Genomic DNA, 12,490 nt, shown 5'->3' on the forward strand with positions numbered 1-12,490 from the left:
CGGGTGCTCCGGTTTCCTCCCACATTCCAAAGACATGCATGGCAGGTTAATTGAACACTCCAAATTGTCCATAGGTGTGATTGTGAGTGCGGGTGGTTGTTCGTCTCTGTGTGCCCTGCGATTGGCTGGCAGCCAGTTCAGGGTGTACCCCGCCTACTGCCCGAAGCCAGCTGGGATAGGCTCCAGCACCCCTTGTGAGGAAAAGCGGTTAAGAAAATGGATGGCTGGATAGATGTAGATTCTAATTTCGATGGCGGTTGAATCAACGTTGACATTGTGTGATTTATGGTTGAAAAGCAAACGTTGACTCAACATTTGATCAACCTTGCGCTTTCTGTATCATTTAAACTTTAGATCTCAACGTAGATTCAATGCTTAAGCTGAACTTTCAACATTGATTCAACCACATTTTGCTATTTGGGTCCAGCTTTAACAAACATTTGGAGATCAATTTCAGCGTATTCAACTTTGTTGTTTTCTGTTGATTCCAAATCTTGCAAAGGAAGAGAAAAATCGACATCATTTTGACCATTTTCAGCGAAATGCAGTCTTGTGTAAGCAAGCGCTCCTTCGCTGAGAGGTCTGATTAATGGCTGCGTATAGCGCGGCGGTGGCAGAAGCTGACACCGTGCGAGACTTTTGGGAAAACGCTGATGTGGCAGGGGCTTGCCTCCTCATCATGAATCCTAATGAATAATCAATGGCAAGAAAATTTGCGCGGGGAGACCAGGCAGGGGTCAGCGCACAGGGAGGCAAATGTATGTAAACCCTCCCGCCCACTTCCCTCGTTGAGGTTTAATCAAACTAATCGCTACATTTGGACTCGGTGCTCCGCAGCCCTTTGAAGGCTGCTGTATTAATGACACCTAATCCACCCCCTTCCTCTTTGTGGCATGAATGTGTGCAAAGACAGGGAGAGAGAGGAAAAAAAAGTGCCGCAGCAGAACAGCCGGATTTTCCCAGCTTATTCAGCACACAAGGACTCCCTGAAAGAGAGCCCTAATATTATAAGCAAATGACGCTGATACACAAGAAATATGTCCATACTCCATACATTTGGTTTTGTTCAAGAAAAGGCAGAGAAGAATTACATTTGATTTGGGCACAGACGAGAGCTGCGGCACAACCTGGACTTGTCGCCAGCCAAATAGAAGACACTTAAAGACATGCAAGCACGGGGAGACATGAGAAGTATGGACATGAAGGTCTGACATATGGTCTGAGGACCATATAGTGTACAAAGTGCTGTAAAAGCTCAATTTGCTTTCTAATCTGCTGCCACCTGCAGGGTAGGAATGGTGGAACATTATTTCCCATTATAATTATACATTCATTCATTAGTCTACCAACATTTTGTTTTACAGCAATACTTAACTATATTTATAATTTCATATGTTGCTGTCAATAAGATAGTGAAGCCAATGACGCGCGCCAGATACAGTCAACGAACAGGTCTTATGTCCACACTCTCTCCTGGATTCTCATCCTTGACAATCACACTCTGTTTTTGTGGTTCAACGAAAAATAACACAGTACAATACACAGTGTGTGGTGCCTCAAAACCCGATAGTTTCCTTTTGCAGCATGTCTGTCGGGCTGAATTGCTCAATGCGCAGGATTGCGTGTGCACTATTCCAGTCAGGTTGAACTACATCACACGGTGCGTGTGTGGCGAGTCTTAGTTATGCCCACCACATCGTTTTATGTGGCCTGCTAAAGCAAATCATGTGCGTTCATTTCGTGTTTCTTGCAAAAAATCTTATCACAACTAAAAAAAAGTTTTCATTTATATATAAGTGTGTGTGTGTGTGTGTGTGTGTGTGTGTGTGAGAATTGCCTAGTACCTGGCGATTCGATTCATAGGTCACGATTCGATTCTATACCAATTAATTCCGATGTGAATCTATAAATTGATTATTGCGATTTTTTTAAAACTCAAATTTGGAAAATACTCATCAGTAAACTTGTACATGTACACTGTAAGATTTGCATGAAAATGTATTTATTTATCTGAAAATTCAGGCTTATAACTGAGTCACTGCATTTAACAGGTTGCAGTCTGTTTCATGTTTGAACAGCACTGAAATAAAATATTAAGGCTTAATGTTCCATTAAGTTTTGTTGAATATTCCCATAAAACATTTATGTTTAAAAATCGATTCGGCATATCGAATCGATTCGAGAATTGCACGCTGTAATATCCCAATATATTGCCGAATCGATTTTTTTCTAACACCCCTAATTATATATATATATATATATATATATATTGCAAGTATAGTGCACTCTTTTTTTAATAAAATAAAGAACAATTGAGTTAGTCATCAATTTGTTTTGTACAGTGGACACCTGCATCCTGTTATTGTTGTTGTGGAAAACACTAATTGACAGTCTCTTCCATTTAAGGGTTGAAAAAAAAAGTGTTTAAAATGGGCATATTATATTTTGGCAAGACTCGCCCAGTCCCTATCCGCCCTGAACAGCGGGGGTCGACTGTAATAAGATCAGATATCTCTATGGTTTCACAAGTGCGATGTGGTCGATGCCAAAAATCAATTTGACACCCCTGCTCTCGTCTCACAACATTTGCTGAAGTCTGACGAGTTTCGGTAGATTTTGAAGGCACATTTTGCTTGGTTGAAGTCCTGGAGTGTAGCGAGTGCTTTTACAAGTTCCACGTCAGCGATCGCATCCCTCCACCAGAAATATGGCTTTTCCTAACATCTCTTACCTCAGGCGTCATCCAGCAGTGAGAGTTAATGTGCTCCTCTGCATCCACAGCGCAGACACGTCGCTATCTGCCATAAAGAAGGAGCCGCTCAACTGCAACAAATCGGCGTCCCGCTGAAGGCCTCGGATCATCGTGTCGGCACTTGAAATGCTCCTCGCGCGCAACGCCAGCTGCCCACGGCCGCGGCTTGTCGCCACCTTGCGTCCTATGCGAGCATGCCTTTCTGCTGCAGCGTGAGCGAAAACATGAAAACACACCAAATACAAAGAGTGCAACATGGGGGTGTTTTTTTTTTTTTTGTGTGTTGGTCCTCCCTCCGTGGGCATGAGTCACTTAGCCAGCTTTCATCAGCTATTATGCAGCCCGGGCTCACTATTTGACACACGATGGAGTCATTGTCAGCTTTCTGCAAATCACAATGGCAACTGTCATGAGCATGATGATTCCTGACGTTTCCCCCTTGAAGTTGTCTTTGTTGAAACGTGAGGAGTTTTCATGAGTGAGCTCTGCCTTCAGCGGGGTATGTACATGCCGATTATTTAGACGCTTACAATCAAAGGCCTGATTGATGACTAAAGACAATCCTGAGCGATTATCCAAAGGCATGGGCTGTGTTAACAGCGGGGGGGTTTTCTATGACCTGCTTAGAAAATCGGTCAAGAATTTGTAAATGTTAAACTTGCTCAATAATAGTGATTGCAAATTCACCACGGACGGAGTGTCAGCTGATTCAGTGGTGTAAACACATACTGATAATTGCTCAAAATTTGAGCCTTTTTCCTCCCATGCGATGAAAATCAGCTAATTAAGCAGGTAACACACATACGGATAATTGTGCAAAATATGCGATCAAAGGCCTTGTTCAGACTGCCAGCCAAAATCCAACTTTTAGCCCATCAAGACTGAAACTGGCTCTTTTGTAGTCTGTATGTCACAAAGCACGTGAAATCCGTTTGAAACCGCATTCGGGAGGCAGTTTCAATTCCGATGCCGCACCGTCAATCCGTTCACCTGTGGGCTGTAGAAATCACACAACGCGAATAAGAAAAAACAAAATACAAAGCGGATCAACTAAAAGCGACGTGGGAAAAACGACACGTGGATACCAATCACTCAAGCGTAAAGCTGAGGAAACACGAAACTACGGAGCAAAAAAGGCTCAACGCGTGCCTAACAAGCACTCGGGCAACAAGCCGAGGAAACAACAACATAAAACTACGTGTCAAAAGACTCACGTGAGATACTGGAAACAAGAAACGAAGCTAGTGAAAGGAATTGAAAGATTTTAGTCAGACTCTTGGTCAAGGACGTGGCAAGGTCAATACTCGGAAAAGGAGTGTCAGCAGTTCCAGTCCTTATAAAGCGTTGATTTGTGAATGAGAAACAGGTGCGGGCGCAGGAGGACACGCCCCTCTACTCAATCAGAGACTGAAAAAAAATAAAACACAACGCAGTGAGAGCACAACCATAACAGATTTGGACACTTGCTAAGTACTAAATAATTTGAGGAGGATTCTGATTAGAATCCGAGATGATCCAAAGTGAGTAGCAGTCCAATGCTCAGTAAATGATCCGAGCAGACAATCATAAATGTTAAACCTGTCCAATATTTACGATCACAAATCCCAATTTACATCTTCATCTTTTTGGCACGATGCCCAGGCATGTAAACTGCACAAAATGCGATTTTTTTCAAAATTATTTTTCTTATCATGTAAGCGGTCTCTCACATTCACTCACGCTGAGCTTCCCTTCCCAAATGCTTCTTTCTCGTTTTCGCAGTGAAGCAATCACATGTACCAGCGCTGTGTCCAAATGCCATAAGTGCAGTGTGAACCTAATGTTGTTAATAACAATCGATGCGGGCTCCTGTTATTGACGTAACAAATAACAGCTCAGCTCGTTCCGCCAGCAGCGCTTCTAATAGTACACGCAAAAACAATGCCGCCTTTTAACATCCGGCCATGTAAGTGTGGAAAAAAAACGCCCTCAAACCCCCGAGGCTGTCGAATATTCCTATCTCCGATGTCATCGCCTAATTAGTTGTGCTTGACCCGCTCGCACCTTGGTAGAAAAAGCTATTTAATGGTCTAATTGTGGCTGGTGGAAATGATGATTAAGCCGAAGTTGTGTCTGTTCCCATCTAAAGGCCACACAAAGTGTTGCTTCCCAGCAAGGGTGTTGATGTCAAAACACTGGAATGTTTTGGGCGCAACCCCCCCCCCCCCCCCCTCCCCGCCGCCACCATAGTGGAACGTGTAAACACTGGCGCAGGGGGGTCGTGAGTCAACCGTTGCCTTCCAAACTTTATTATTATTATTATTTTCTCTCTCTTTCTGGGTGGTTCTCTATCTTGCAAATCCTCCTTGCGCGCACACGCACACAGACGGCGCGTGTTGTTGTTGTTGTTGCCTGTGGTCTGTTTGTTACTGATCAGCTTTCCTGTTGCTGCAGAGCAACTGTGAGCCATGAGATAAGGACATTGAGAGCACATGCTCGCGGGGCCCACAGGGAAAGGAGGTGAAGAGTGAGGGGGGCGGGGGGGGGGGGGCAGACAAACGTTGTCACACATATATTCATTTGAAGGGCGTGAAGTTGATTAATTAGGAAAAGTAAGCGGCTGCTCTCACGGGGAGCAAGGGTGGGAGTGTTCTTTTCTGGTGGGAGTGGAGCTGAGGTGATGAAATATCAGGAGGGGTTGGGGGGGGTTGCCTTCGCTCCTTTTAACCGTCAAACCTGAAACGACCCCGACGCAGGCACGGATTAAGGAGACCTGCATAAATCTGGAGAAAAGTGAGGAGGGGAGCGGAAGGATTTGAAGCAGCCGAGGCCCGAGGATCCGCGCGCGGGATATGCATGTTGATGCACTTGGACTCGGCTGGCATGCGGGCGGGCGGGCGGGACCGAAGGGACGATCGGGGGGCTTTGCTATTTGACACGGTGGCGCTGAAGTCGAGTCCAGGTCGTTGGGAACGCTCGTACAGGACAGGACGGACATTTTGAAGCGGGGCCAAGTGCGGCCATGACTCAGAAGAAGCTGACGCGACAGCTGACGTTATGGGACGGTCCGGAGGGGCCACCTCCGGCCAGCTCGCTCACCTCACCCGTGTCACCGGGCGAGCATTCTCGCGGATACGCAGGCTGCGCCTTGTTCCGGCGTCTGAAACTCAACCGCAGCATTCAGGAGCGCAGACGCTCGTCTCAGAGTTACTGCAGGTACATTTGAGCACCTGTTCTGTGGAGGGCTTTTACTGGATCAGAAACTAGTGCTGTTTTACAGGCCTGACAAACATTATGTAATCTGTATACACATATATAGTCTACCTACAAAAAATGTTGGGCTTTGGGTGAATTTTCCCGAATAAATGATAACCTGTAAAAGTGAACTTTATTTGACCGTCTACAAAATTCATAATGCACATGTCCAAAGGAGTTTGAGTAGGACTGTTCTTGCTGACAAACACATTTAACTGCAGTTTTATGACGGGGAAACTTCTGAGCCTTTCTGTGACTCTTCCAGTCTCTCTGTATCTCTGTTTTGTAGAGATGGATAAACCACGTTTACTTTTTTAAGGCCATGTCCGAGGACAAGTAATTACCAATAGTGCCGATAATTTATAAAAGGGCTGAATGATTTTCAAAATAATCAAATTGCTATATATTTTTCCTCACTATTGCGATTGTGATTTTTTTCCTCTTTCTATATATATATATATATATATTTTCTTCTTTTTTCCCCATAAATTAATCTGCATTATAATCAGCAATATTGAACGCAAACCCACGCAGCTGCCAAAGTAATGATGAATGGCGGCTGCATCAAACCACAAGCCAGCATTAATTACGCAACCAGATGAGTGACAATTAACAATGTAGAAACAAACAAAATAAACTGAAAACTGACACTGGAATTCCTTGCAACTAAATTAAAAAAAATATCCCGAATATCCCCAACTTCCTGTTAGTACAGTACATGTCATTAATCACACAATCAACAGAACATGTTTACGGCATTGTTAATGATTTACCGCTTGTTGCTAACATTTGACCTTAGGTCATTCAGTCCTTAGGAGGATATTGATCCGCAAGTTTTTCCCCCTCTTTGCAGGTTGATTTCTTTCCATAGCATTATTTATTTATTTATTTATTTTTACATTGTGAGGTCGCCAGCCCAGTGACCGACTGTCCTTCATTGGGGTCCTGAGCTTGGGATTGACATAGTTCAGTTTACTAGACAGATTTTATGGATCACTCTCATCGCAGTCATGCCCCAGAGGTTAATTAGTAAAGGAATTTTGAAAATTTGCATATTTCAGTCATGCCCCCTTTGGCTGTTGATATGAGAACTTTGTTAAATGTATTAATCTTGTAAATCACAGTCCTCTGTATTAATTAAATATAAAATGTGTCACCATGCCAGTCACCACTGTAAGGAACCACACGCACGCTCTCTCTCTGTCTCTTTCTCTCTCTCTCTCTCTCTCTCGCCCTCTTTCGCACTCTCTCTCATCATAGAAATTTTAATCCCTCAAAGTAATCCCCATTTTTAATAAATGTACCTGTAATCTGTTTACATGTTTTCTCCTGTAACTGTAATGGAATACAGTTACGTTTTTTTTGCAATCTGATTACGTAACGGCGGTACATGTATTCCATTACTCCCCAAGCCTGGTTGTAGAATATAGAGTATATAAGTATATATAATATTCATAGTTTAGCTTTTTTTTTTAAGTGCCGAGTTTATATAAAAAATAGCAATCGTAATTAATCGCATGACTTGTATAGTTAACACACGATTAATTGAAAATTTTATATCTGTTTTAAATGTACAATATAATATTTTTTTCATACTCTTGTTAACATAAAAGTGGGAAAAAGTGTTAAACTAATTGAGACAGTAATTTTATAAATTTATAATAATTTATAAAATTGAGTTAAAATTTAAAAGCTGTACTGCACTGTAAAAAAACAAAAAAACAAGTGTGATATTGATTTGTGTTGGGGTCATTTTTCAGCCACTAGATGGCATAATTGCATTTGTAAGACATTGGTGACAGCTCAGTGCATTTTTCTTTTCATATTAAGAGCTATCTAACCTTTAACATGAAGTAACTTAACTTGAAGAAATTCTGCATATTTTTAAGATTGTAAAATACAACTTGACCCCAGTCTCCACAAATAAATGCATTATTATGAAATGTATCACTGCTAAATTTGGACGTGGACGTGTCTGCTGCATTGCGACTAGATGTCCCCCGTACAGGCTTCCCAAGTAAGGGTCGGTCATTAATCACACTTTAAAAAAGTTTGTGGCGTTAAAGGAACTTTAAATAAACTCAAAATTAACGCACTAATTTGTGACACCCCTAATAAAAATGTTTAATGCATTCCATTTGTGTTTATTGAATTTTATGTTTTATTTTGTAAAAAAAGTTTATGTGTGAGGAGAATGAATAATATGGATCTTGATGTCATGATTCAGATATACAAAAACGGATTTATTCTTTCCATTATCTTTGCAAAAGCATCCTTTTTGACGCCGCTCCTGTCCAAGACAAGTGTCTAAGGAGCATAAACAGCAATCTTTGAAACAGTATGAAGCTGGATTCATGCATATCATTTAGCTGGCGAATATAATGTGTCAGTAGACGTCATTTCCAGCAGCCTTGTGGCGGGCGGCGTGCCATCCAACAGCTGCACGCTGCGCCTGTCACATCTTTTGCCTCACACGCAGTGACGGCCCGCGACGCTTTATTGTATCGCATCTCGGTGTCACTATCAAACGAGGTCACATATCAACATTGGCATCCTCCTCCCCCAGCTTCGATTCGGAGAATGGCCCGTCGCCGGGACGCAGTCCCATGGATTCGCAGGCGAGTCCTGGCTTGGTGCTGCACCCTTCTTTCCCCCAGAGCCAGCGCAGGGAGTCCTTCCTGTACCGCTCCGACTCCGACTACGACACATCCCCCAAAACCATGTCGCGCAACTCCTCCATCAACAGCGAGGGGTGAGCGCACACACATCCACCTGAATCCGTCACGAGTCACGGGGCTCCAAATTGGTACCAATCGCTTTTCCTCCACAGGCATGCTGAAGACATGATCGTCACCCCTTTCGCTCAGGTGCGTTGCTGATTGTTCAACAGCATTCCAATAATTCAAGTTGTGCCTAATTGTGGTGGTCCCACCTCTCTCCTCCCTCACCTCCCCCATCCTCAGGTGTTGGCCAGCCTACGATCTGTAAGAAGCAACTTCACCATCCTCGCCAATGTCACCACACCCACTAACAAGTCAGTATCAACCCGACCACCAATCGTAAATGTTGAGCAAGTTTAATCCTTTTTTTTTTCAAGCAGGCTGGGGGTTCAAATCACTCTTGATAGTTGACACAGAATAAATCATTCTCAACACACCACAGGATAATCACTTAAGATAATCTTTCAGAGACATCTGAGAATCAAGCCTTTGCTGAATGATCGGTTTCAAAATCGGTCCCAATTATCAGTATGTGTATCCCCTATCCAGCTTTATGTGATGCTCCTCCGCCTCCTCCAGCAGCTGGCACACATTTCTCTCACTGCCTTGTAGTGTAACCACATAGTCAATAACTCTAAAAAGGATGCTCTTTTTTTTTTTGTGATGCAGTAGACGCAAGCCGATTGTTTTTGGCAGGCTTTCAGCCTCCGCGTCAAAATGATATATAAAGCAATGCAGCAGAATGATCAGCATTCTATAATTATGCAGCGGTGTCCTGAAAAGGCCTCCCGCCTCGCTGCTCAATTATGAAGGCTATTTGAAACAAACAGCACGGTTCACACTTTGACTTTTTAAAAATATATATATTTCAAGCATAACAAGAACGGTTTTATGTATTTTTGGGAGCATTAAAGCTTTAATCGTGATTCAGCGTTTCAATGCATGTGCACCGCCGTTTTGTAGAATGAGTTACATATCCTAAAATAATGTTCATGAACTTATTCCCTGCCATTGACGGCATATTTCTATTAGTTTAACATTTTTTCCCACTTTTTTGAGGATTATTATTTTTTGATTGTACATTTAGAACAGGTATAAAATTGGTGAATAATCGTGAGTTAAGTCATGCGATTAATTATGATTAAAAATGTATCGCCTGATGCCCCTAATTTTTAATAATCTTTTCTTTTTAAAAAAAAAAAGAAAAGTTTATTTATTTATTTATTTTTACTTTTTAAAATTAATTAAAAAAAGAAGAAAATATTATTAAAAGTTAGGGGCGTCAGATGATTACAATTTTTCATAATTAATCGCATGACTTCACTAGTTAACTCACGATTAATCACAAATTTTATATTTGTTCTAAATGTACAATAATTTTTTATTTTTTTTAGGTTTTCATACTAAAAGTGGAAAAAATGTTAAACTAATATAAATGGTTCAAATGATTTTTTGACGTCTATAGCCGTCAATGGCAGTGAATGAGTTAATAATTGATTTTTATTTTTAGAAAACATGAAAAACTGAACAAAATACTGATGTATTAATAATTTCATTTCAGGGTTAGACTTAAATGATCTGTTCAATAAAGGAAGGTGAAACAATTGAAAACATGTTTTGTATTCTAGTTTCTTCAAAATAGTCACTTTGCTCTAATGATTTTTTGCACACTCTTGGCATTCTCTCAATGAGCTTCAAGAGAAATCACCTGAAATGGTTTTCCAACAGTATTGAAGGAGTTTCCAGGGGTGAGAATGCCAAAAGTGTGCTAAGCAGTAATCGGAGCAAAGGGTGGTTATTTTGAAGGAACAAAAATCTAAAATATGTTTTCAGTTTTTTCACCTGTACATAACTCCACACGTGTTCATTCTTAGTTTTGATGCCTTCAGTGAGAATCCACAATGTAAATAGTCATGCGAATAAAGCAAACACACTGAATAAGATAAGTGTGGCAATTTGTGAAAATAAGCCATGAGTGTGTCAAGAGCATTTGCTGCACTCATGGTGAAAGGTGTGTCAAAGATCGACAGAGGGCAGCAGCGTGCAGTTCTGATTTTTGATGTAATGCTGTTTTTGTCCACAGGAGGTCGCCCGTTACAAGTCAACCTACCGTTCCCCAAGCAACCCTCTCTGGTAAGGTTATTTGATCCAAAACAACAAATACGTTAAAAAGTTAATTGAGTCATAATAATAATAATATTGTAAAAAATTAATATTGATAAAACATTATGTAGCTAAAACGAATTATTATATTAATAAACGCTCGTAAAAAAAATTATACAAAATACGCACACAAAAAAGTACAGGATAAATTAAAATATTTAAAGTTATAACATAAAAACGTGTGCTTTTTTTGCTTTTTCATAAAAAAAAACATGAGTAATTAAAACGATAGATAAAATATAACTACAATCAAAATAAAATTGACAATGAAAATATTCACAATATAACCATACTTTTACAATTCTTTCCACAGAGAAATTATAATGTGCTTTTTTTTTTCATTTTATTTTATTTTATTTTATTTTCATGATTTCTGGCCATCTTCTGCATTGGATGTAATCAGTGTAGCATTTCACTTGTATCTTAATTGATTTTGTACACATTTTTCAAATGTATATTATTGCTATTGTTTGATCAGATGTTTTTCCAATTACCTACATGAGAGGGACACAATTTGGCACAGGTCAGCTCTAGATAAATTGAGAAGGTGTGCCGAACGAAGTGTCTCAATAGTGTGCACAATGAAAATCTTGTTTTTGTATAAATGCAGCAAAAAAAAAATTATGAATATTGTCAAGATTGTTACTTAAATATATTATGATTTGTATGTACTGTATGAATAAATTCACCATTTCAAGAAATGTGAATATCACATAGGAAAACAAGATATTTAGTGTAGAAATTAAGAAATGTTGGACCTTGTGAAAAGTATGTTCATTTATATTAGGAGTGTTAGAAAAAATCAATTCGGCAATATATCGCGATATTACAGCGCGCCATTCTCAAATCGATTCGATATGCGGCCGAATCGATTTTTAAACATCATTTTTTTATGGGAATATTCAACAAAACATCTTACTGAGGGTTGAGAGTCACACATTAAGCATGAAAGAATGTTATATTAATGGAACATTAAGCCTTAATATCTTATTTCAGTGCTGTTCAAACATGAAACAGACTGCATCCTGAATTTTCAGATAAATAAATAAATGTTCATACAAATCCTACAGTGTACATGTACAAGTTTACTGATTAGTATTTTCTAAATTTGAGTTTTAAAAAATCGCAATAATCAATTTATAGATTCGTATCGGGATTAATCGGTATCGAATCAAATCGTGACCTATGAACCGTGATACGAATGGAATCGCCAGGTACTAGGCAATTCACACCCCTAATTTATATGTATTCAAAACGTCTTTGGCATGAATTATGGCAGTATGTAGGAAATCAGTTTTTCACAATAAATCAGATTTGTTGATGTATATTTGTTGAAATGGTTGTGTGTGTGTGTGTGTTTCCCTGTCCACCCCCCAGAGGAGACATACCAGCAGATGGCTCGGGAGACACTGGAAGAGTTGGACTGGTGTCTGGACCAGCTGGAGACCATCCAGACCCACCGCTCGGTCAGCGAGATGGCCTCCAACAAGGTGCCCGTCTCAACACAAACATGACACGAACTCCAAGACTTTACTGTCTAACATCATGTTAGTCAGGAGGCCCAATCGGCCACCTTTAAGCCTTTCCTGTTTCGTGCGTATCTTTATAGCAAAATATCAAA

At 40.5% G+C, this 12,490-nt stretch overlaps 1 protein-coding gene across 2 annotated transcripts in view; it reads left to right on the top strand.

Moving 5' to 3' along the window:
- pde4a (phosphodiesterase 4A, cAMP-specific) overlaps positions 1–12,490 on the top strand; it is a 78,950-nt gene that overhangs the window by 42,992 nt on the left and 23,468 nt on the right. The window contains exons 1-6 of one of the 2 annotated variants that reach the window (XM_086072209.1): positions 5,650–5,947; positions 8,553–8,738; positions 8,817–8,853; positions 8,950–9,020; positions 10,790–10,839; positions 12,247–12,359. In XM_086072209.1, the coding sequence (XP_085928335.1) occupies positions 5,754–5,947; positions 8,553–8,738; positions 8,817–8,853; positions 8,950–9,020; positions 10,790–10,839; positions 12,247–12,359 (651 nt within the window). In that variant the 5' untranslated portion in view covers positions 5,650–5,753. Of the gene's footprint in view, positions 1–5,649; positions 5,948–8,552; positions 8,739–8,816; positions 8,854–8,949; positions 9,021–10,789; positions 10,840–12,246; positions 12,360–12,490 lie in introns of those variants that run through there. The other variant, XM_086072123.1, reaches the window with a different exon arrangement.

Source organism: Leptonotus elevatus, chromosome 1, assembly GCF_054856555.1.
Source record: "Leptonotus elevatus isolate MCC_2025b chromosome 1, RoL_Lele_1.0, whole genome shotgun sequence".
Classification (NCBI taxonomy): Eukaryota; Metazoa; Chordata; class Actinopteri; order Syngnathiformes; family Syngnathidae; genus Leptonotus; species Leptonotus elevatus.